This window comes from Carcharhinus amblyrhynchos, chromosome 16, assembly GCF_965287045.1.
Source record: "Carcharhinus amblyrhynchos chromosome 16, sCarAmb.v2.hapA, whole genome shotgun sequence".
Lineage (NCBI taxonomy): Eukaryota > Metazoa > Chordata > Chondrichthyes > Carcharhiniformes > Carcharhinidae > Carcharhinus > Carcharhinus amblyrhynchos.
Window position 1 is genome coordinate 17,955,336 of NC_137339.1, and position 25,229 is coordinate 17,980,564.

General features: G+C 44.0%; 1 protein-coding gene across 2 annotated transcripts in view; it reads right to left on the reverse strand.

Moving 5' to 3' along the window:
- Window positions 1-25,229, reverse strand: part of dlgap4b (discs, large (Drosophila) homolog-associated protein 4b) — a 614,332-nt gene that overhangs the window by 142,297 nt on the left and 446,806 nt on the right. For both annotated transcript variants that reach the window (XM_080204774.1, XM_080204771.1), the window contains exon 6: window positions 15,462-15,682. In XM_080204774.1, the coding sequence (XP_080060900.1) occupies window positions 15,462-15,682 (221 nt within the window). The remainder of the gene's footprint in view (window positions 1-15,461; window positions 15,683-25,229) is intronic.

Here is a 25,229-nt window from a genome sequence, read left to right on the forward strand (position 1 = left end):
TAAAGTAAAATTTTATTTATTTGTCTCAAGTAATTACATTAACACTACAATGAGAGTGCTGTGAAATTCCCCTAGTCGTCACAGTCCAGCTCTTGTTGAGGTCAATGCACCGAACTGGCGTGGTTTTTGGATTGTGGGAGGAAACCGGAGCATCCAGAGGAAACCCATGCAGATACGGGGAGAATATGCAAATTCCACACACACAGTGGACCAAGCTGGGAATCAAACCCGGGTCCCTGGCGCTGTGAAGGCAGCAGTGCTAACCACTGTGCCACCCCAAGAAAGGAAGCAGGGATAATCCAGGAAATTATAGGCCGGGGAGCCTGATGTTGGTGGTGCGGAAGCTTTTGGAGATGATACTGAGGGACAGGACATACGCACATTTGGAAGAAAATTGACAATTAGGACAGGCAGCATGGTTTTACATGGGGAAGGTCATGTCTCACCAACTTAATTGAGTTTTTTGAAGAGGTGGCAAAGATAATTGCCGAGTGAAGGACTGTGGATACAGTTTATATTGACTCCAGTAAGGCGTTTGACAAGGTCCCACATGGCAGACTGGTAGAAAAACCAAAATCACATGGGATTCGGGATGGGCTGGCTAGAGGGATACACAACTGCTTGGCCATAGAAAACAGAGAGTAGTGGTGGAAGAGTGTTTTTCAGAATGGAGATCTGTAGATAGTTGTGTTCCACAGGGATCAGTCCTGGGACCTCTATTCTTTGTAGCATGTATAAATGATCTGGAGGAAAATATGGGTGGTCTGATTAGTAAGTTTGCAGATGACACAAAGATTGGTGGAGTTGCTGACAGTGGGAACTGGCAGAAGATACAACAGGATATAGATAGATTGGAGACTTGGGCACTGAAATGGCAGATGGAGTTTAATCTGGACAGATGTGAGGTGATGCAATTTTGGTGGATCAAATTTAGGAGTGAATTATACTGTAAATGGCAGAACCCTTAGGAATACAAGGGATCTGGATGGCAGATCCACAGTTCCCTAAAAGTGGCAACACAGCTGCCAAGGTAATTAAGAAGACATATGGAATGCATGGAGCACTCCAGAATTATAGGGAGGGGATAGCTTGATGTTGGCATTGGACATAGCTCGGCACAACATTGAGGGCTGAAGGGCCTGTACTGTCTTGTAATGTTCTATGTTTGTATGCTTGCCTTTATTGGCCGGGGCACTGAGTACAAGAATTAGGAAATCATGTTGCTGCTATATAAAACCTTGGTTAGGCCACATTTGGAGTATTGCGTGCTGTTCTGGTCACCACACTACCAGAAGGACGTGGAATCTTTGGAGAGAGTGCAAAGAAGGTTCACCAGGATGTTGCCTGGTCTTAAGTACATTGATTATGAGGAGAGGCTGAATAAACTAGGATTGTTTTCACTGGAAAGACAGAGGTTGAGGGGAAAGCTGATAAGAGGTCTACAAAATTATGAGAGGCGTAGACAGGGTGGATACTCAGATGCTTTTTTTCCCACTGGAGTGGAAGTGTCAATTACAAGGGGGCACAGGTTTGAGGTGAGAGGGAAAAAGGTTAAGGGAGATGTGTGGGAGAAATTTTTCGCAACAAGAGTCGTGCATACCTGGAATGTGCTACATGAGGAGGTGGTGGAAGAGGTACATTAGCAACATTTAGAGGCATCTGGATAGGTACATGAATAGGGAGGGAATTGAGGGATACAGTCTGAGTAAGGGCAGAAGTTTTTTTTTGGTTTAGTTTGGGCACCAAGATTGGCATGGGCTTGGAGGGTCGAAGGGCCTGTTCCTATGCTGTACTTTTCTTTGTTCATTCTTTGTTCTAGACTAGCACCCCATTAACTAAGATTATCCTAGACTCTCAGCATAGAGCTGCAAGTTTTCTTAGACAAACTGGCACCTTGTAAAACAGGGCTAGCTTTTAAACATACCCCTTACAATAAACATGATATACATTTTTTCTCAAAATGACAGTATCATCACACCTGTCAAAATAACAGGGAGGTTCATGGCATTCACTATCACTTATGATTAAAAGGAGCAGTAACTTCAGGCTAGGAGTAAATGTGTGGTTAAATTTGGGGTTTGATTCTTAGGCTGTGCTGGGGCTGAGAGCAGAGGTGAGCAGACTCAAAAATAGCTCCCCTGGCCAGCATGCCAGTCCCCCAGTCCATCCCACCCAGAGATCATTTTGTGGAAGCGAAATGGCCACTTAAGGCTAATCGAACCAGTTAACTGGGATTTTCCAGTTGATCTCCAGGTGCTCGCAGACACTGGGGGGGATGACGATGACTGATTTATTTGCTTGGAGGCCTAAGTGCCCTCTGTAGCAGCAGCAGGCTGCCCTGTAGACATGCTCCCCTGCCATTCCCCACCACCCCTCTCCCCAAACCCATCAGTGCAAACCCAACCCATCTGCAAAAGCCATTTTCTAACTTAAATTTACAAATTCGGAGAGAGGTTGCCTCCACTTTGTAATGCCCTCTCGTACCTTCCATTGCAACTAGCTTCTCTCTCTTTCCAAGCCGGAAGGCCTCTCTCTTGTTGGACATCCAGCTTTCAGAGCCTGCCCACTAACTTAATTGGATGGCATTATGCCCATCCTCTGACCCCTGTCTTGGTGAAACTCTTGGTTTCCTACACAATGCTGGTACATAATGAGCCTAACAGCAGGGTTCAGGATCCTGGGGGAAAATACTATCTTTGTACCAGTTTGTTTTTAGCTTTGAGAAAACTGCTTCTTACCCACTGCCTTAACATTGCTCTGAAGTGCGAAGTTGCAGTATTTACTTGGTAGATACAAACTAAATTCACTATAGAAGGTTTAATCTTGTTAATATAAATCGCAAGTACCTTTTAAGTTCACAATTTGTGCTAATGCACCTGTTGTTCGAGATTTTAAAATATCGGGTTTAAAGTTTTAAAAAATGACTTTTTTTTTCCTCTGAGTCCAAACTTTCTTTTTCCTTCTTTATTTCTTTTTTTTACCTGGTTTGACACAACCATTTAATTCATCCCTTTGAATTGAGATCCCCTGTTTGTTGCCCTGATCACTCCAGTCCTGGATGTCCTGTTTCCTGCCCTTTTGGCAAATTTGGGGGAAAAATGCTTTGAGCTGAAGGGTACAAGGATAAGTCTAACAAATGGCAGGTGCTGTTAGATGCCCAGTTACAGCAAGATCTGACCTAATGTACTGTAAAGGTAGAAACCTACAAGCGAATGAAGACAGGTTGCTTGTTAGAAATGTATCAACCAGCAGGTGGCAACATCTCCTATGGTCTGGACAATGATTACACAGCTCCATTGTTATTAATGTCCAGTTATTTGTTTTTCAAACCCAGTGACATATAAATCTTATGCTGACCGATGTATATGTTTAAGTATTAGTGTCAGAGGTAAGCTTACAGTGCGGCGGTATGGTGGCACAGTGGTTAGCACTGCTGCCTCACAGCACCAGGGAGCCAGGTTCAATTCTGGCCTCAGGGTCACTGTCTGCGTGGAGTTTGCACATTCGCCCCATGTCTGCATGGGTTTCCTATAGGTGCTCTGGTTTCTTCCCATAATCCAAAGATGTGCAGGTTAAGTTGATTGGCAATGCTACATTGACCCTAGTGGCAGGGGATTAGCAGGGTAAATATGTGGGTTATGGGAATAGCCCACCTGGGTGGGATTGTGGTCGTTGCGGACCCGACGGGCTGAATGGCCTCCTTCTTCACTGTTGGGATTCTGTGACAACACTGCGATGAAGTTACTGTAAAAATCCATGAGTCCTCATACTCTGGTGCCTGTTCAGGTACACTGAAGGAGAATTTAGCATGGCCAATGCACCTAACCAGCACATCTTTGGGACTGTGAGAGGCACCCAGAGGAAACCCAGTAAGACATGGGGAGAACATGCAGACTCCACACAGACAGTGACCCAAGCCGGGAATCGAATGCAGGTCCCTGGCGCTGTGAGGCACCAGTGCTAATCACTGTGCCACCGTACATATATTGCAATAAGGAACTTTGCTGTAGACTTCCGCTGCTCAACAGAAAAGTGTTCGGAAAAATACGCTGTCAAATAATATTTCCAACTAGCTGATGAGAAAATAATCACATTATAATACCTCTTGAGAAAATGGAAACTAACAATGACTTGCATTTATATAGGACATTTAACGCAACAAAATAGGTAGCCTTTAAAGGACATCTTAATGGAGAAAGGCAGAAAGGTTTAGAGAGGGAGTTTCAGAGCTTCCAGCCAAAGGAGCTAAGTACATAGAATCCCTACAGGATAGAAGGAGGCCATTCGGTCCATTGAGTCTGTACTGACCACAATCCCACCCAGGCCCTATTCCTGTAACCCCAGACATTTACCCTGCTAATCCCCCTGACACTCGGGGTCAATTTTAGCATGGAAAAAATCAACCTAACCCATAGGATTGTGTGAGAAACTGGAACACCCAGAGGAAACTCACGCAGATAAGGGGAGAAAGTGTGAACTCTACACTGCCATCCAAGATCCACACACATTTGCCACAGATGATTGAAATTGAGGATGCGCAAGGTGCCAGAATGGGAGAATCACAGGGAATTTGAAGGCTCATGGGGTGGGCAGAGATTATAAAGATATGGTGGATCAAGGCCACTGGGGAGATGGAGAAGCGCTGTGGTGGTTGTGGGGGGGGGTCTAATTTGAAAACAAGGATTGTAAATGGGGCAACTGTCTAATTGGGAGCTCATGAAGGTTAGAAAGCACAGGGGAGTTGGCTGAGCAAGATTTGGTGCGAGCTGGAATATGCAGAGCAGATTTCTGGATGGACTGACGTCTATTAGGTTGGAAGGTGGGTGGGAGGCTGGCCAACAGAACAGTTTAAAAAAACCAGGGATAGCAGAGGCAGTGATGAGGGCCTCAGCGCCAAGTGGGGGCCAGAGCTGAGAGACATTACAGAGGAGGCAGTAGACAGTCTTGGTGATGGAGTGGTCATGTGATGGCAATTTAATCTCAAAGGTCAAGCACAGCATGGATATTGAGAATGGTCTGGCTCAGCTTCAGAGAGTTGTCAGGGAGAGGGCTGGAAATGGTCAGGGAATAAGAGTTTGGAGCAGTCTTTCTAATATTTAGTTGGAGGATATCCCTGCTAATCCAATATTGGATGGTGGACAAACAACATGATGGTGCAGAGTGGGCGAGTGGTGGTCAAGATGGATAGTAATAAGATGGCCTCTGTCTACACTATAGGGATTCTATGATCAAGGTGAGTGTCTTCAGTGCAGACACGGAACTTGATCTGTATCCTTATTACTGTCACGTTTTAACATACAGTGAAAAGTATTGTTTCTTGCATGCTATACAGACAAAGCATACCATTCATAGAGAAAGAAACAAGAGAGTGCAGAATGTAGTGTTACAGTCCTAGCTAGGGTGTAGAGAAAGATCATCTTAGTGCAAGGTAGATCCATTCAAAATTCTGATGGCAGCAGGGAAGAAGCTATTCTTGAGTCAGTTGGTACGTGACCTCAGTCTTTTGTATTTTTTCCTAACAAAATAACGTGGAAGAGAGACTATCCGGGGTGTGTGGGGTCCTTAATTATGCTGGTTGCTTTGCCGAGGCTGCGGCAAGTGTAGACAGAGTCAAGGATGGGAGGCTGGTTTACGTGATGGATTGGGCTACATTCACAGCCTTTTGTCATTTCTTGTGGTCTTGGGCAGAGCAGGAGCCATACCAGACTCTGGTACAACCAGAGAGAATGCTTTCTGTGGTGCATCTGTAAAAGTTGGAGAGAGTCGTAGCGGACATGCCAAATTTCCTTAGCCTACTGAGAAAGTTGGTGGACTTTCTTGATGCTGCTGAGGGGGGAAGTGTGTAGATGGGAGATGTAAAGGGAGGGGTCGAGGATAGATCCTTGGGTGGCGGGTCTCCAGATGTAATGGTGCAGGAGGAGGAAGAGAAAACATTGCAGGTTATTCTCTGCTGTGCCTGTGCAAAAGTAAAACTGTGCATTCAGATGATGCCAATAAGGGGCAGCACACAGTTGAGAAGTTGAAGGGGGCCAAGGAAAGATCATAATTAGAAAGCAAGTAGGCGTAATGCTCTTATTAGCTTCCTCAGCTACCAGCATTTTAAACGTTGGCAGCTTGAGTTCACACAGCTGCACAATAGTCACTCACCTGCAGCCTGACTCTGCTTCTTCGCCTGTTTGACAGTGATGGATACTTGTTATTGTGTCTGTCATTGCAGTTGACTTACAGGCTAGAGGGCTTAGGCCAGCTGAATTATAAAATCAATTCCTGATTTTGTTTTTTAAACTGGTAAATTGACCAAAGAAGATGATAAATTAACAAAAAGAAGTGTCTTCTTTAAAAGAAGGCAACGGTGAATTTATAGATTTACTAAGGCAATTTATAGGTACAAATAAATTAAATCCCAAGCACTACTTTAAGGTGAGCTAGGTCAATGGCAGAAGAGGACAAAACGGAGAAGTCAATTCAGGACAAATAACAGGAAAATATCCACCAAAAGAGTGATCAACATATCAAATGAACTGGCAGGTCTATGACAGGAGCAACATTCTCAATTTCATTCAAGATCCAGCTATAGGCTCTGGTTCAGAGTGAAACAAAATGCCAGAAATACATTAAATTTGCATGATATTCAGTAGCATTAAAGTTTTGTAATTTTGTCACCTTGGCGGCTAAAAGCATGCTCTTAATCTAGAAAGTGTGACCTTGCTGTGTTGCGTTTTCCTGAATGGAAATAAAGAATTCTATTACATAAAGGCTGAAACTGTCTGAAACCATCAATCACCCACATTTGGAAATATGGAATACTAGGTTGTGGAGTGTCGGTTCAGCTTACCAGTATTTATTCTACATTGGCATTTTTACGATAGTGCATGGGGTACAAATAGCATGGTGGCACAGTGGTTAGCACAGCTGCCTCACAGCACCAGAAATACAGGTTCAATTTTGGCTTTGGGTGGCCGTGTGGAGTTTGCACGTTCTTCCCATGTCTGTGTGGCTTCCCTCCAGATACTCCGGTTTCTTCCCATGCTCTAAAGAGTTAGGTGGATTGGTCATGCTAAATTGCCCCTCAGTGTCCCACAAAGTGTACGTTGGGCAGATTGGTCATGGTAAATATGTGAAGTTATGGGGACAGGGTGGAGGGCTTGGGTGGAATGCTCTTTCGGAGAATCAGTGCAGACCTGATGGGCCAAGAAGCCTTTTTTTGCACTCTAGGAATCCTATTGTCCGTATTGGCCATAATCAGAGACAACAATTGGCCCCGAGTGTTAAATTGTAAGTTCTACATTGCTTTGTTTTGTGAATGAATCAGAAACATCCTATTGATGTGGTTGCTGTATTGGTGCCCAGTCGATAATGAGGGTTAGGCTATTCAAATGGTTTCATCAATACCAGGACTTTATAGGCTCTTAAAATAAATGAGCGAGGCATTCCTATCTACGCTCCAGGGTGTCCTCTGCAGTTTCTTAGTGGCCAGCCACTGATTTGCAAAGGAGCTGCGAGGCATGATTTTCTGGTCTGTGGGATGTAACTAATTAAGATTGACCTAAGCTTGACATTGTCCTATTCAAGGCGGTTTTCTATTGGATTGCCAAGCAATCATGTCCTGGTTTCTCTTCCTGTCAGATCTGCCGTGTGATGTAAAAGACTTGTGTTAAAATTCAGGCTTTCTCAAATACAATTGAAAAGAAAGGCTTGTATTTATCGAGATGCCTCAAAGATGTCCCCAAAGTGTTTCACAGCCAATGAAGTATGGCCAATTCTGTAATGTAAGAATACAGCAGCCAATTTTTACACAACATAATGTGTCCTTATGATGTTGATTGAGGAATGAATTTTGGCCAGCACACTTTGGATAACTCTTTCGAAACAGTGGCATGGAGTCAACTTGGGTGAGTGTCTGTTTTCATGTTCTCCCCGTGTCTGAGTGGGTTTCCTCTGGGTGCTGCAGTTTCCCCCCACAGTCCAAAGATGTGCAAGTTAGGTGGGTTGGCTATGCTAAATTCTCCCTTCTTGTCGGGGGATTAGCGGGGTAAATATCTGGGGTTAGGGACTGGGTGGGATGCTGTGCAGACTCGATGGGCTGAATAGTCTCCTTTTGCCCTAGGGAATCTATAATCCTGAGAGGACCTCAGTTCAACACCCTTTTAGGCCCTTCCCGCCACTGGGATATTCCAGTTCCGTTGATGGTAACCCTCCCCTCCCCCAACGATGGGTTGCCCGGAAGTGGGATGGATGAGCCACGCAAACAGCCGTAGACATTGGTGGGACCGTAAGATCCCACCAGAAGCCAAAGATGAGCCGCCTCTGATGTCAGAAAACTTGCTGCGGATGCTGCCGGAAAATCCCGCCCAAAATATTTCTGCCATGTTGTAACAAATTGAAAGCAAGAACATTACAAACTTGTGGGAGGCTGATGACACGCGCTGCTCGCAATATCAAAACAGGCCCCACAAAATATCAACTTAAAACCTGGAAGCTTAGAATATGGATTGAGTATGAACACCAAAAACAAGAACAATGGTAGTTAGAAGGAATAGATTAGATGAAACTAGGGTGAAGATTAAAGTGGATTGTGTCACACTGGAACAAGTAGCTAAGTTTGTCTATTTAAGACAAATGACTGCAGTCAGTAAGGATAGGCATCAACATCTCCTCCATGATTATCCTCAACATTGGTAGTCCACAAGGCTGCGCTTTCAGCACATTACTTTACTCCTTATACACCTCTGACTGTATGACAGAATTCTCTTCCAACTCAATTTTCAAGTTTGCTGTTGACACAACTGTTGTGGGTCGGATCTCAAACAATGATGAGACAGAGTACAGGAAAGAGACAGAGAATCTGGTGAACTAGTGCAACAACAATAATCTCTCCCTAAATATCAATAAAACAGAGGAGATAGTCTTGACTTCAGGAAGCGTAGTGGAGGGCATGTCCCTGCCTCCATCAATGGGGACAAAGTAGAAAGGGTCGAGAGCTTCAAGTTTTTTGGTGTCCAGATCACCAACAACATGTCTTGGTCCCTCCACGTGGATGCTATAGTTAGGAAAGCCCACCAACACCTCTACTTTCTCAGGAGACTAAGAAAATTTGGCATGTTTGCTACAACTCTCACCAACTTCTACAGATGCACCATAGAAAGCATCCTGTTCACAGCTTGGTATGGCTCCTGCTCTGTCCAAGACCACAATAAACTGCAAAGGGTCATAAATGAAGCCCAGTCGAACACTCAAACCAGCCTCCCCACCCATCGACACTGTCTATGCTTCCCACTGCCTTGGATAAGCAGCCAGCGTAATCAAGGACCCCACACACCCCGGACATACTCTCTTCAACTCTCTTCCATCGGGAAAAAGATACAAAAGTCTGAGGAAACATAACAACCAAATCAAGAACAGCTTCTTCCCTGCTGCCATCAGACTTTTGAATGGATGTACCTCGCACTAAATTGATCTTTCTCTACACCCTTGCTGTGACTGAAAACATTTCATTCTGCACTCTCTCATTTCCTTCTCTATGAACAGTATGTTTTGTCTGCATAGTGCACAAGAAACAAACTTTTCACTGTATGTTAATACATGTGACAATAATAAATCAAATCAAATGTGGTCCCTTAGCTGTAGGTTGCCCACAACAGCTCCTTACACTTTTCTGTGCGTTTTTGAAACCCGGACAATAAATAAAGATCTGTGGAAGAAAATAGAGCTCTTTGAAATGTGGATGCTCGGACTTATGTTAAAAATTCCACACAGACCAAAGTACCACTGAAATTCCAAGGATGAAAAGAACTCTTAAAAAAATAAAATGTCAGAAAAGGAAACATCAGTATTCTGGCTGTTCAATCAGAGGTGCAATATTGCAGAGATTGCATTTGGAGAGTATAGTGGAGGGCAGTAGAAAGTGGGGTCAATTCAGGCATAGTCAGATGACGGACGTTATAGACCAGCTACAATGTATGTGTGAGGATGGTGCAAGACAGATCAGCGTGACATACCATGACAGCACATCTCCTGCTGGGGGCAGCAATGAGCAGCAGCAACAACAAATTTTGAAATGATCAGTCGTATGGTGCCCCAGCTGTGTCCTCTGCAACAGGACTTGCTGAGGAGCTCACACAAGTATTCCACAGTGTAGCACAATTTCATGACTTAGCTTCTTAAAATCTATCTGTTGGCACAAGACAAGCACTTCAGGTTAACAGAGTGTGTGTCAGCATGGCTATACCCCTTATATGGATTTGATGTCTGGATTTATAGAATCATAGAATCCCTGCAGTGCAGAAGGAGGCCATTTGGCCCATCAAGCCTGCACTGACAACAATCCCACTCAGGCCCTATCCCCATAACCCCAGTTATTTACCCTACTAATCCCCCTGACACCAAGCATGGCCAATCAACCTAACCCGCACATCTTTGGAGTGTGGATGGAAATCAGAGCACCCGAAGGAAAGCCTCCACTTGAATCCTGCTCCCCTAACATTTTATACAAGCCAGCACTGAGGATATTTAGCAACTGTTGAACAGGTGGCCAATCCTCTTGGTTCCGCTTTCATGGACAACCTACATTTACAAAATTGAAACACAAACCTTGCCAATTTTGGCCAAGATCAAGCTTCGGTTGGATCAAGCCCAAGACGAGATGCAATGTCTTATCTGGTCAGCTTGGATCATTCGCAAACCAACCTCCCATCCAATGACACCGTCTACACTTCCTGCTACCTCAGAAAAGTAGTTAACATAATCAAGGACCCTACGCACCCTGATACATTCTCTTCCACTTTCTCCCATTGGGAAAGAGACACAAAAGTTTGAGGTCACACACCAACTGACTCAAGAACAGCTTCTTCCTGCTGCCATCAGGCTTTTGAATGGATCTACTTTACATTAAGTTGATCTTTTTCTACACCCTAGCTGTGATTGTAACACTACATTCTGCACGCTCTCCTTTGCCTCTCCCCTCTGTACCCTATGAATGGTTTGCTTTGTCTGTATAGCGCGCAAGAAACAATACTTTCACTGTATCCCAACACATGTGACAATAATAAATCAAATCAAATCTTGTTTGTCTCTGTTCTGGTGACCATGAATTGGATTCAATTGGAATTTGAATTTGGTTTTTGGAGCCAGCAAGGAATGGATTCATGTTTGCCCGGTCCATTCTGAGCATTGGCTTTGGAATTTTAAGGATGGAATTCAAAAATTGTTTAAATCCTTGCAAATCTTATGATGACATCACAGGGAACTGGTGTAATGTTTGAAAGTGAGTTTGGCCACTGCAGTTGTGGGATAAGTGCAATAAATTTCAAAACCATATTCACAAAGGTGATGTCACTCTAAAGCTTGATATTGCTCCTATCCAGTTCGACAATTCTTGGGCTGCGTAATTTAAAGTGTCACTTCAAATGAGTCGACTTGTTTTAAAATATTGAGAGGTCACATGACATCAAGTTATAGTCCAACAGATTTACTTGAAATCACACGCCTTCAGAAAACTGCTGACTTCATTGGCTGAGGGCAGCACGATAGCACAGTGGTTCGCACTGCTGCATCACAGTGCCAGGGACCCAGGTCTGAGTCCCAGCTTGGGTCACTGTCTATGCGGAGTCTGCACGTTCTCCCTGTGTGTGCGTAGATTTCCTCCGGGTGCTCTGGTTTCCTCCCACAATCCGAAAGACATACTAGTTAGGTGCATTGGCCATGCTAAATTCTCCCTCACTGAGCCTGAACAGGTGCCGGAGTTGGCGACAAGGGGATTTTCATAGTAACTTCATTGCAGTGTTAATGTAAGCCTACTTGTGATAAATAAGAAGTATTACTTTTCACCTGATGAAGAAGCAACACTTTGAAAGCTTGTGATTTTAAATAAACCTGTTGGACTATAACTTGGTTTTGTGTGATCTCTCATCTAGTCCACCCCAGTGCAATACTGGCATCTCCACATCATGACTGCTATCGATACTTTTAAAATGTTGATGTTGGAGTCCTGGTGGCGTAAATGTTGCTGTAAATCTGCAACTGTCCACTCTTGAAGAAGGCATTGAAGCATAAAGCTCTTTTCTTGTTGTGACATTTTTGACCACTTATGAATTGTTTTACCATTCAATGACAGTGTTATTTTGTGAGGTTTAACTGCATTGATTTGTTTGACGGGTTTGGAAAAAGGTTGTGGGTATCAAGTGGCACCATTGGTACTGCACACTGCTGATAATGAGAGGCTGGTTAGTTCAGTTGTCTAAATGGCTAGTGTGTAGCTCTGAATAACGCAAACTGCATGGGTTCAATTCGCCTTTTGGCTGAGGTGGCGCGGTAGCACAGTGGTTAGCACTGCTGCTTCACAGCTTCAGGGACCTGGGTTCGATTCCCAGTTTGGATCACTGTTTGTGTGGAGTTTGCACATTCTCCTCATGTCTGCGTAGGTTTCCTCCCACAGTCCAAAGATGTGCAGGTTAGGTTGATTGGTCGTGTTAAAAATTGCGGCTTAGTGTCCTGAGATGTCTAGGTTAGAGAGATTAGCGGGGAAAATATGTTGGGATATGGGGGTAGGGCCCGGGTGGGATTGTGGTCGGTGCAGACTCGATGGGCTAAATGGCCTCTTTCTGCCTGTAGGGATTCTATGATTCCATGAGGCAGGCTTGGGGCCTACCCCTGAGCATGGAAGGCAAAGATAAACCACCACTGACAAAAACTGACAAGAAAATAGCTCAGGACAAAGCAGCTTACCTCTGGTCTGAGCACACATGACCAACGGTTACTGGTCATACAAAAAAGGCATATTGTTGGAACTGTGCATTACTTCCATGTTTTTGTGATACAAATTAAATATCAGTAGGTTAGTGCAAGAGGAAAAAACAATTTTAAGGTAACTGCTCCTTTGTCCTTTGAGTTAGTAATGAAAGGCAGAGGGTATTGAGTAAATAATTTAATCCATTGCATTTTCATTAACAGGAATGTTGCAATGAACCATTTTAACAAATTGTGTGCTGGAGAGTGTAAGTGCTTGTGAATGTGTGTGTGTGCGCGAGAGAGAGTGTGTCTGCGAGAGTGTGTCTGTGATAGAGAGTGTGTGTGCGTGAGAGAAAGAGTGTGTGCGAGAGAGAAAGAGTGCGTGTGTGAGATAAAGATGTGTGTGAAATGGAGGGTATGTGTGTGAGATAAAAGAGTGTACATGTACGTGTGAAAGAGAGTATGTGTGTGAAAAAGAATGAGTGAGAGAGAAAGGATATGTGTGTGTGTGTGTGTGTGTGTGAAAGATAATATGTGAGAAAGTGTGGGTGTATGAAAGGAAATGTCTGAGAGTGTGTGTGTGAGAGAGTGTGTGAAAGGGAGAGTATGTGTGTGAGATGAGAGAGTGTACATGTATGTGTGAGAGAGCATGTGTGTGAAAAAGAATGTGTGAGAGAGAAAGGGTGCAATCGTGAGTGTGTGTGAATGTGTGTGTGTGTGTGTGAGAGACTGTTTGTGAGAGAGAAAATGTGTGTGTGAGAAAGGGGATGTGTGCGTGTGAGTGTGTATATGTGAGAGAAAGAGAGGGCATGTGTGCTTGTGTGAGAGAGAGAATGTGTGTGAGTGTGTGTGTGTGTGTGTGAGAGAGAGAGACAGAGAATGTGTGTGAGATGCAGCTTGCAGGTGCAGCAGGTGGTCAGGAAGGCTAATGGGATGCTGGCCTTCATAGCGAGGGGGATTGAATATAAAAGTAGGGAGGTCTTGCTGCAGCTGTATAGGGCATTGGTGAGGCCGCAGCTGGAGTACTGTGTGCAGTTTTGGGCGCCGCACCTGCGCAAAGATATTTTGGCCTTGGAGGGAGTGCAGAGGAGGTTTACTAGGCTGATACCGGAGTTGAGGGGGTTGAGCTATGAGGAGAGGCTGAATAAACTGGGCTTGTACTCGTTAGAGTTTAGAAGAATGAGGGGAGATCTCATTGAGACGTATAAGATGATGAATGGGATGGACAGGATAGAGGTGGAGAGACTCTTCCCGCTCAAAAAAGACAGTAGGACTAGGGGGCACAGCCTCAAGATAAAAGGGGGGCGGTTTAGAACGGAGTTGAGGAGGAACTTCTTCACTCAAAGGGTGGTGAATCTCTGGAATTCTCTGCCCGTTGAAGTGGTGGAGGCTGCCTCGCTAAATATTTTTAAGACACGGGTTGATGGGTTTTTGATAAGAGAGGGGATTAAGGGTTATAGGGAGAAAGCGGGAAAGTGGAACTGAGCAGCGACAGATCAGCCGTGATCTTATTGAATGGCGGGGCAGGCTCGAAGGGCTAGATGGCCTACTCCTGCTCCTATTTCTTATGTTCTTATGTGTGTGTTTGTGTGAGAGAATCTGTGTGAGAGAGAATGTGTGCGTGAGATGTGTGTTTGTGTGAAAGAGAGAATGTGTGTGATAATGTGTATTTGTGTGCGAGTGAGAATGTGTGTTTGAAATGTGTATGTTTGTGTGAAAGAGGGAGTGTGTCTGTGTGTGTGTTTGTGTGAAAGAGACAATGTGAGCGTGAGAGAATGTATGTATTTGTGTGAAACAGTGAATGTGTGTTAGTTTGAGAGAGAGGTGTATGTATAAATGTGTGCGATTGTGAGAAAGAAAATGTGTCTGTGAGATGTGTGTGCTTGTGTGAAAGACAGAATGTGTGTATGTGTGCGAGAGAATGTGTGTGTTAGTGTGAGAGGTGTGTGGGTGAGAGAATGTGTGTTTGAGTGAAAGAGAGAATGTGTGTCTTAGTGTGAGAGAGAGGAGTGTGGGTGAGAGAATGTGTGTGTTAGTGTGAGAGAGACGTGAGTGGGTGAGAGAATGTGTGTGCTTGCGTGAAAGAGAGAATGTGTATGAGTTTGAGAATGTGTGTGTTTGTGTGTAACCAGATCGTCATCCCTCTTTATTGTCATTTGGTGCCAAAATATTGAAGTACTATGGCAGCAACTTACATTATCGCATCATATCACACATTTCAAAGTGTTTTCCTGGGTCATGAATCCTAGCTGCACTGTGTTTTTTTAAATCAATGTTACGGTTGTCACAGTAGAAATAGCACAATCTATCGTCCGCTGAAACATGTCAACATTTTGAATGGTCAGCAGGATGTGACATTTAAGAAAGATGTCCCTTTAATTCTCTATTTCTGAGCTAATTTCCAACTGAAATTTCTTGATGGAAAGGACAGCTATTTGATTTATTTGGACTGCCAAACCCTGAGTTCCGCTATGAAAGGACATCTGAATAAAGAGTATCTTCTTCAACTAAACATATTTTCTTAAAACAAGATTATTTTGTTGTTATTAGCATTTGATTTCTTGAACCGAGCACAGTGGTTCCCAAATCCTGGATTACAAAAACTACTTCATAATGATTTCCAAAAGAAATATGAATGTCATGGTAATCAAACATCGTCTCGCATCAAGTAGTAGCAATGCCTTTTCTGCAACAAAACAGCAGGACGTATAGAAGAAATGAGCAGGAAAACTTACTTCCGCTGACTGATCTGCTCACTGAGTGATTGTTGTGTGGCCTTGAGATAGCTTTGACGTCTTGCTGCAGTCTTTGGGGATGGCTTGGGGCTCATTTCAGAGTCCTCGCTGTCGTCATCTCCCATCGCCTTGATGTAGCTGCCGCTGCGCATTCGCCGACAGGGAATTTCTCCCACTTTTCCACGGGAAAGGGTGCTATTCCAGTCGTCATGGAGAGGGACCTGCTCGAGACGGAGTAACCTTTATTAGACTGAAAGCTTTTCCACTTCATTTATTCCAATGCTAGTGAAAGACTATTAGCAGGGTGCTGTGCTAAGGTAATTACTTATGCACCATCATAAAATATACCGGTGGTTTGAACTTGCTTTTATCACAGAATTAAAACATATTGTTGGCCCTGTCATGTGGCATCATGCAACTGGGGAACCATTCATCACGATAGTTATCATACATTACAACCACTGTTCCTCTCGGAAGGCTATCATGATAACAGTGAGCCAGAACAAAACAATTGTTTTACTCTATCCTGGTATATGGGTGCCTCTGGCAAGGCCAGCATTTGTTACCCATCTTTGAAATGAGTGGCTCACCAGACCATTTCAGAGGGTGGTTTAAGGGTCAACCACATTGCTGTGGATCTGCAGTAGCCTCATGCAGGCCAGACCGGGTAAGGCTGCAGATTTCCTTCCCAAAAGGACGTTGGTAAACCAGATGGGTTTCCAATACAATTGATGATAGCTGTCATTAACTTGGGCTTCTGGATCATTGGTCCAGTGACATCACACTACATCCCTGTCTCCCCAGTGTAAGCAATGTAAAGTGAGAATCATGTTGCTTTATTTAGGTTGAGGGAGCTAGGTCTCTTCTCCCTGGAGAGACGAAGGTTGAGAGGCGACCTGATAGAGGTTTATAAAATGTTGAGAGGAATGGATAGGGTGGATTCTTGGAGGCTATTTCCTGGGGCTGAAATGGTCGCTATGACAGAACACAGGTTTAAGGTGCTGGGAAGCAAGTACAGAGGTGTTAGGGGTAAGTTTTTCACTCAGAGGGTGGTGAGTGAGTGGAATCGGCTGCCGTCAGTGGCGGTAGAGGCGAACTTGCTGGGGTCTTTTAAAAGACTTGTGGATGAGTATATGGGATTTAATGGGATTGGGAGTTACAGATAGTTCTATGGCCTGGTAGGTATGGATGTGATCGGCGCAACACGTGGGCCGAAGGGCCTGTTTGTGCTGTAGTGTTCTATGTTCTATTTAATTTTGAGTTTCCGATCATATTTACCAATCTTTATTATTATTTTATGTTATTTATTTTTATTATTATATTATTAATTAAGTCTACTTTATTGCATCATATGATTCACAGTATCCCTACAGTACAGAGGGACCATTCAGCCCATTGAGTCTGCACCAAGAGTCTGCCAAGAGTATCTTACCCTGGCCCTCCACTCCTGCCCGATTCTCATAACCATATGCATTTCCCATGGTCAATCCATCTAACCCTCACGTCTCAGCAATTCAGCAAGGCCAATCCACCTAACCTGCACATCTTTAGAGTGTGGGAGGTAACTGGAGCACCCGGAGGAAACCCACATGGACACAGGGAGAGCGTGCAAACCCCACACAGGCAGTCACCTGGAACTGAACCCAGGTCCCCGGCACTGTGAGGCAGCAGTGCAAACCACTGTGCCACCATACCAATGCAGTCAGTGACACTGAAATCCTTGACGTTACGTAAGCTGCTTATTTTTGGGATGAAAGACAAGTTTTAAGCTTCAGATGTGTAAATAAGCCATCAAAATCTTTTCCTTTCACTTCATCAGTCTTCAGGGCTTTAAGGGACCAGCAATATCCTAGGATGCTACTGCCATACTGTGCACAAAAAAACGCCTTAAGCTTATCTATAGATATCTACAGTGTTCAGCTTGTAGTTTAAAAACATTATTAATTGCTGATAACTTCACCAATTAAGGGCAATTTTCAGGCTATAATTTCTCTTAAGAAATTTTGCATATAACTTGTGAAGGAAATCATTATTAACTAATGAATTTGCAAACTATGTAGACTACAAAACTACATTTCCTATAAATGTGAGTCACACAATCAAACAGCGCCCAAAGAGGCCCTTTGGCCCATTATTTCTGTGCCAGCTCTTTGAAAGAGCTATTTTACTTTTTCCTATACCCCTGCTATTACTCTACAGCCAGCTCAATGTTTTCCCTTTATCTCTGAATAGGCTTAACTCAAAACCTCTGCTTCAGAACCTCGTTCATGACTGCAGCAGACACCTTTCTCCAAATGGCAGACTGCACACTAAAGTGCTTCCATCAATATAAGCCGATGTTGGCGCCACCTTGTTGTGAATTAATCTTGGTGCATTCAGGGGGCGACTCAGAGCATTTGGACACCCCTTGCACAATGTGATGGCCTGACATATTAATATATGAAAACGAGCCCCCCAGCAGCTTTGTCTCGCACACACGCACACAATTAGATATTTTGGACCTGACTAAAAATGGTGACACAGCCACTGCATAGAAACAGAGAAGATAGGAGCAGCAGGAGGCCACTCAGCCTTTTGATCCTGCTGATCATCCAATTAAAAGCCTAATCCTGCTTTCTCCCTTCGATCCCGTTTGCCCAAGTTTTATATCCAGCTGTCTCTTGAATACATTCAATGTTTTGGCATCAATTACTTCCTGTGGTAATGAATTCCACAGGCTTACCACTCTGTGGGTGAAGAAATGTCTCCTCATCGCCTTCTTAACTGGTCTACCGTGCACCCTCAGACTGTGACATCTGGTTCTGGACCCCCTCACCATTGGGAACATTCTTCCAACAATCCTAGTCCTGTTAGAATTTTATAAGTCTCTAAGAGATCCTCCCTCATTCATCTGAACTCCAGCGGAAACAATTTTAACCCAGTCAATCTTTCCTCATACATCCGTCCCGCCATCCCCGGAATCAGCCGTGTAAATCTTACAGTCCAAAGACCTGTGTAAATTGAATTTATCCTCATTTGCAGACCACGCACAAAACTCATTCTAGTGCCAAAGAGTCATTGAAAAAATTGAGCAAATCTGGGATCACACATGCCTCTATTCCGTGCAGTTGATTTGGAATATTAATAGCTAAAATCATTTGTCACATCCTGCAAAAATAAATTAGTTTTTTTTGCTTTTTTTTAATGCATACCAATGTTCTATCATTTTACCCTCCTGAATATTTTGAGATTATGTGCGAAAGATTAAATAACGCCAGTTTTCTAGCACGGGGGAGAGTGATGCATGATCACCCCTGTGTCTGCTCAAGGTGATGTTGGCCTGGAAACGTTTTGTTGTCTCCTCATCTCCATGGCTGCAGCACGCAGCCCCCAGTGTTAAACACACTGCTGACTGGCTTCATGCTCAGCAGTGGCTCCAGGTGTGTGCATAGCTAACAAGAATTAAAGCTGGCTTGCCCTTCTTAAAGACAACTCGTATTTCTTATAAAAGGTGGATGGGTACGCTCTGTCTTCAAGTGGTAAAACTGTCTCCAAAGATGTTTGCGAAGGGTGGACCAGAAATGAGGGTCCCTCCTTAGTTGGCCTAGGATTTGAAAAGGGTGAGAGACACTATAGGGGTGATCCTACTAAATTGTCACACTAGTCCATTGGGGGGTTGTGGGGGGGGGGGGGTTTGCAATCGAGGGGGACCATGATCTGGGGGAGGTGGGGGGGGGGGATGGGGTGGGATGATCGAAGGGCAGTTGGGCAGGTGATATTCAGGGCGGTGACACTATCCCAATGCAATATGTAGTCTTGTACATAGTGTAGTGGGGGAATGATGGCGCTTGCACGATAGCACCCTCTAGCAGTCGGCAGCCAGCTTCCCGGTGTGAACAGACTCCATCCTCTCTCTCTCATGGCGAGAATCACACTTTGCCTCATTTTCTTCACCAAGTGTCATAAGATTTGAATTTTTCTCTCGCCGAAGAAATGGGCCTAAAACTCTCTGTGTTCACACTCGTTCAGCACTTAGAATTATTTCAGTAATATCAGCCCCCCGCCCAACCATGTTTCTGAAAGGACTAAGAGGCCCTCAAGAGCTACACCACAAAGAGAATGGAAACAGATAGTTACCAAGGTCAACTTAAGGAGTCTGCCTTGAGGAGCTGGCTGCAGTGCTGCAAAAAAGTTCAATGACCTCTCGTAGATACTCAGGTCAGTGGATCCATCTTCGAATGCTAGCTCCCAGCCACACACCAACTTGCTGCTCAACGCACCAACTCCCCTACCCCTCTAACCATGTTCTCATCTATAACCATCTGCTCTAACTCAAGCTCACACACTTAGCAATGCTGCAAGCCTCATAGCCATGTTCCACATTCTTTCAGATGTTCAAAGACCTAACACTTACTGGCACTCTTCACTCCCGCATGCACAGTAATATTAAGAGACAGCAGAGCACTGACAAGGGACAGGCATCTCGTGGGCTCCTTGGAGGCAAAAATGCTATGAATCATTCTGTCAGCAACCACCGGGACCATCATCGATATCATCCAGAATGATGGTATATCCCTGCCTATTCCTCTTCCAAATGCCCCTAAATCTTTCCTTTTGCTTTTATGCTTTCAGGTATCTAGGGCCCACCGATTAGTCAGCTAGACCAAGGTGCTGTGCCATGAGGCATGTGGACAAGAGCAGATATCTGAGGAAGAAACACCATCACTATTCCTGACACTCAAAGCCAACATCTCAAATACTGAAACTTTGTACTTCAGAGGCTAGTGTAGAGTCAGGATCTGCATGTGGTGAGTCACCAGGCATGAGGGGGCTGCTGCCAAGCCAGTGGAGATGTAGGTCACCATTTACAGTACCTCTGGGCTTCCATAACATCAAGATCAACTGTGATGCTATGGAGTTTAATTGTGCAACAGTGAGATTCCATTTGTGGCACAGAATGTCCCCTTTAATGGCTAGAACTTTGAAAGAACCCCAAATTAATGACCTTCAAGACTAATTCTCAAATCATGGCCTGAATTTCCAGGATCCACAATTCTGACCTGGAAGGAACTGCCCCAGAAGGTTGTATTTTTGATCAGGGAGGAATGGGGCATGTAGAGTGCAGTGGGTGAAAATGGGAGTCATGGTGGGCAACCCTGGAACAGGTGCATAGGCTGTTGTATGTGGAGTCGGGCTGTGCAACAGACCTGCCTCAGTGCATTGATAGATGGAAGCGGTTGTGGGTTTGGAAGGTGCTTTCTAAGGATCTTTAGTGAATTGCTGCTGTGTATCTTGTAGATAATACACACTGCTGCTACTGAACTCCGATGCGGGAGGGAGTGGATATTTATAGATGTTGTGCCAATCAAACGGGCTGCTTTGTGCTGGATGGATACAATAAGGCTCAAGATCGAAGCTGAAAGGGAAAAGTATTGAACCTGGGTCACTGGTGCAGCAACGCTATCCATTCTGCCATGGTGCCACCCCTCTCCCATTCATTATCTCTCATTCTTCTAAACTCCAGAGAACATGGACCCAACTTATCTCATCATAGAATATCTTCATCCCAGGGTCCAATCTAGTGAACATTCGTTGCCCTACCTCCACTGCAAGTACATCCTGCTTTTAATATGGGGACCAAAACTGCATACAGTATTCCAGGTGTCATCTCATCAAAGCCCTTTGCAATTGCGGCAAGAAATCTATCGTCCCAGTCCTATTGAAGTAAAAGTCAATATGCCACTTACATTATGGATGGTTTGTTGTATCTGCGTACTAACATTTTGTGTTCAATGCACACGTACATTCAAGTCTCTCTAAGCATAAAGATTACAAGTTTCATGCCTTTTAAAAAATATTTTGCTTTTTATTCTTTTTGCCAAAATGAATAATCTCACATTTTTCCATAATATAGTTCAATATTCTCGTCCATTCACTTGACCTGCCTATTCTCTCTTTGCAATCTCTATGTGTTCTACTCACAGCTTTCATTCCCACATGCCTTTTTATCATCAGAAAACATAGATACACTGTTCTCTGTCTAGCTGTCTAAGTTATTAATATAGATCGTAAATAGTTGAAGCCCCAGCACTGATTCTAGCAGAATTCCACTTGTCATAGACTGCCAACTTGGAAGTGTCCCATTTATCCTTGCTGTTTGATTCCTGTCAATTAACCAATTCTCTATCCACGCTAATATATTCATGAACTCTTATCTTGACGATTGTCCTTTTGTGTGGCACCTTATTTAGGAAATCCAAGTACACTACATCAACTGGTTCTTTTTATCTACTCAAGTTGCATTTATAAAATACCCTAATTTGTCAAGCATGATTTCCCTTTCATAAAACAATGCTGATTTTGTCTGATCATATTGTTTTAAGTACATTGTTAATTGTCTTTAGTATCCCAAAGATTGTCATCAGACTAATTTGCCTGTACTGCATTTTTCCATTTCCTTCCTTTCTTGAATAGCAATATTAGATTTGATAACTTTCAATCCATTGGGAAATATCCTAGAATATAGGAAAATTTGGAAAAGCATAACCAGCACATGTACTATCTCTGCAGCTATCTCTTTTAGAATCTAATGATGTAGGCAATCAGGTCCTAGGGATTTGTTAGATTTTAGTTCCTCAAGTTTCCCCAGTACTTTTACTCTGCAGATATTAATAACCTTAATTCCCTCAATCTTATTAGCTCTTGGTTTACCCTCCAGTTTAGGTATTTAAGTTATTAAATTTTATTTATTAGTGTTCAAGTAGGCTTACATTAACACTGCAATGAATTACTGTGAAATCCCCTAGTCGCCACATTCCAGCACCCGTTCAGGTATACTGAGGGAGAACTTAGCCAATGCATCTAATCAGCACATCTTCTGGACTGTGGGAGGAAACCGGAGCACCCGGCCGAAACCCATACAGACACGGGAAACGTGCAGACATCACACAGACCGTGAAGCAAGCCGTGAATCAAACCCAGTTCCCTGGCGTTGGGAGGCAGCAGTGCTAATCACTATGCCACCGTGCTGCCAATGTGCCACTGTGCTGCCCATATGTATGTGAGTTGTGTCTTCTACTGTCAATCAACACCCAAGCCTTAATATTACAAAAAAAGCCTTGAAAATGCAAGATTCCCTGTTCAGCCTGGAGAGGAGCTCATCTACAAACTGGTTATGAAATTCATCATCAGATGATTTGCGTGTTTCAAATTTCAGTCTGTTTTCATTATGAGAGAGAGAATGTTTGTGCCACGCATGTCTCAATTTCAGACCTGTATTTTTCTGACCACTGGAGACCATTGAAAAGAAATGCTACAAAACTGCCCTGAATTTTAATCTTGTGGAAGTGGGAGGAACATCTCTACTCCCCCTGACAGCACTAAAAAAAATCTCTTCTCCTCCCTCTGGATTACACTTTGCAGAATTGGATACTGTTGAAGATTAAGGGTTTATAATTAGGCTTTAAATAGTAGGTTTACGATAAAATCTTTAAAAAAAACTCCATCCTACTGCCGACCAGCAATTCTGCGTAAAATTTGTCTTTCCATGTCACGTCTCCTCATCTCGTTGTTTTTCAAACTCATTACTGTTCCTATCTGTTTGGACCTTGAACCTTATGCTACGACAGATACTGCTCCAGAACTGCTCGCCCATGCATAGCTCATCCATCTGGCCTGTTCTGTTACTCATAACTCGGCTGGGCGATGGCCCTCGCCTTCAATGCACAATTGTAGAAGTGCCCAGAGCGAGTGGTTAAAAGGGGAAGAGCAGGAACTAGAGGCAGTTTCTCAATGTCACTAGAAGTCGATTGGGGTGTTTCATTCTGGCATTTCTTCTGTTCACCATGTATAGCAGTGATTCAGGTTTAGGCCTCAAGGGAGTGGTGCCCACATTTTCAGATACTAAAACAGTTCTGAAGACTGAAGGAAACTCCAAGAGGATGTTGTTAATAGAGTAGAATGGGTAAGAAATAGAATGGAATTCAATGTTCGTAAATATGGTTTGGCACATTTTGGTAAAATGAAATATATACTTGGAATGGTGAAAGGCAAGAGAGTTTTTTTTTGGAGGGGGGATTATGTTTGAATGTCTAGGAACAATCATTTAAGTAGATAAAGTCATAAAATGACAGTGGAATAATGGGTCTTAGAGCAAAAGATGTGGAGATGCCAACGTTGGACTGGGGTAAACAGAGTAAGAAGTCTCTCACCACCAGGTCAAAGTCCAACAGGTTTATTTGGTAGCACAAGACATTTAGTGAGATTTTGCAAGCCCAGGCAAGTCACGGGGGTTAGAGATAGTGTGACATGAACCCAAGATCCCAGTTGAGGCCATCCTCATGTGTACGGAACTTGGCTATCAGTCTTTGGTCAGCAACTGTGTGTGTCGTGAAGGCCGCCTTGGAGAATGCTTACCTGAAGATCAGAGGCCGGATGTCCATGACCACTGAAGGTTCATGTCACACTATCTGTAATCCCCATGACTTGCCTGGGCTTGCAAAGTCTCACTAACAGTCCTGGCTGGAGACAATACACATCTTTTTAACCTATGCTTAAGCCTCTCTCCACTCACATTGTCTGTACCTTTAAGGCTCGATTACCTGTAAAGACTCGCATTCCAACCATTATTTTGTAAATTGAGTTTGTGTCTTTATATGCCTTCTTTGTGAACAGAACTCCCACTTACCTGATGAAGGAGTAGCGTTCCAAAAGTAGTGGCTTGTGCTACCAAATAAACCTGTTGGACTTTAACCAGGTGTTGTGAGACCTCTTAGTGCAACAGTCATGGGGTGGGGAGAAGGGGGATTTTCCACTCCCATTTTCAGGGGTGAGACCAGGCAGGGGGTGGAGAATCAAGCTGGATTTATGCTGCTGGGATATCACCAATCGATTATCCCTGCCCTCACCAAGAGCAGCTTCTTCCCTGTTGCCATCAGACGTTTGAATGGATCTACCTTGTGTTAAGTTGACGTTTCTCTATGCCCGAGATTTGATTGTAACACTATATTCTGCACCCTCTCCTTTCCCTCTCTATGTACAGTATGCTTTGTCTGTATAGCATGCAAGAAAAAACTCTTCACTCGATACTGATACATGTGACAATAATAAATCAAATCACATCAACTCAAAAATGTCGGGATTCCCAGTTGCATCAATTTAAATATCATTATCAGGACTTTATTCCTGGTAGTGCTCCCACGTTAATTTGTCCTTCATGTCAGCTTGAGGGCATACCAGCATGAATCATGACAGGTCCCACATGACGCACATCTGGCAAGCAGAGAATGCCGGAGATACATAGATGAGCACAGCACCCGGGGGAGAGGGTCATGCTTGGGCAGGAGCAATATTAGGATAGGTGTTGCAAAGTGGGGTGGGTGTTCCTTTGTATTAGACTGGGGGACAGAGTTTTGCAAGCGAAGTGCTGGAGGAGTTCCATGTTGGGGAACTGGGGGATGGGGTGGGGTGAAAGAATACCGTAGTGGAGTGGGGTTGTGTGAGTGGTAACGAGGGAAGGTTCCATTTTTATTCAATTGCATTGAGGCGGCCTCATTTAAAAACCTGTGTTGCTGCTGGGGCAGGCAAAATGTATAAAAATACACCAGGAAAACCTGGCAGCTGGCGGGCTATCCTCTACTTTCCCAGCCCACTTTTCCAACAAATGGCAAACCTCCGTCCATAGAAATAACAGTGAAGATGCAGGGCAGGATTTTCCAGCTCTTCCGGCGGGATCTTCCAGTCTCACCGAAGGTGACCCCCCCACACAATGGATTCCCCAATGGCGGGATG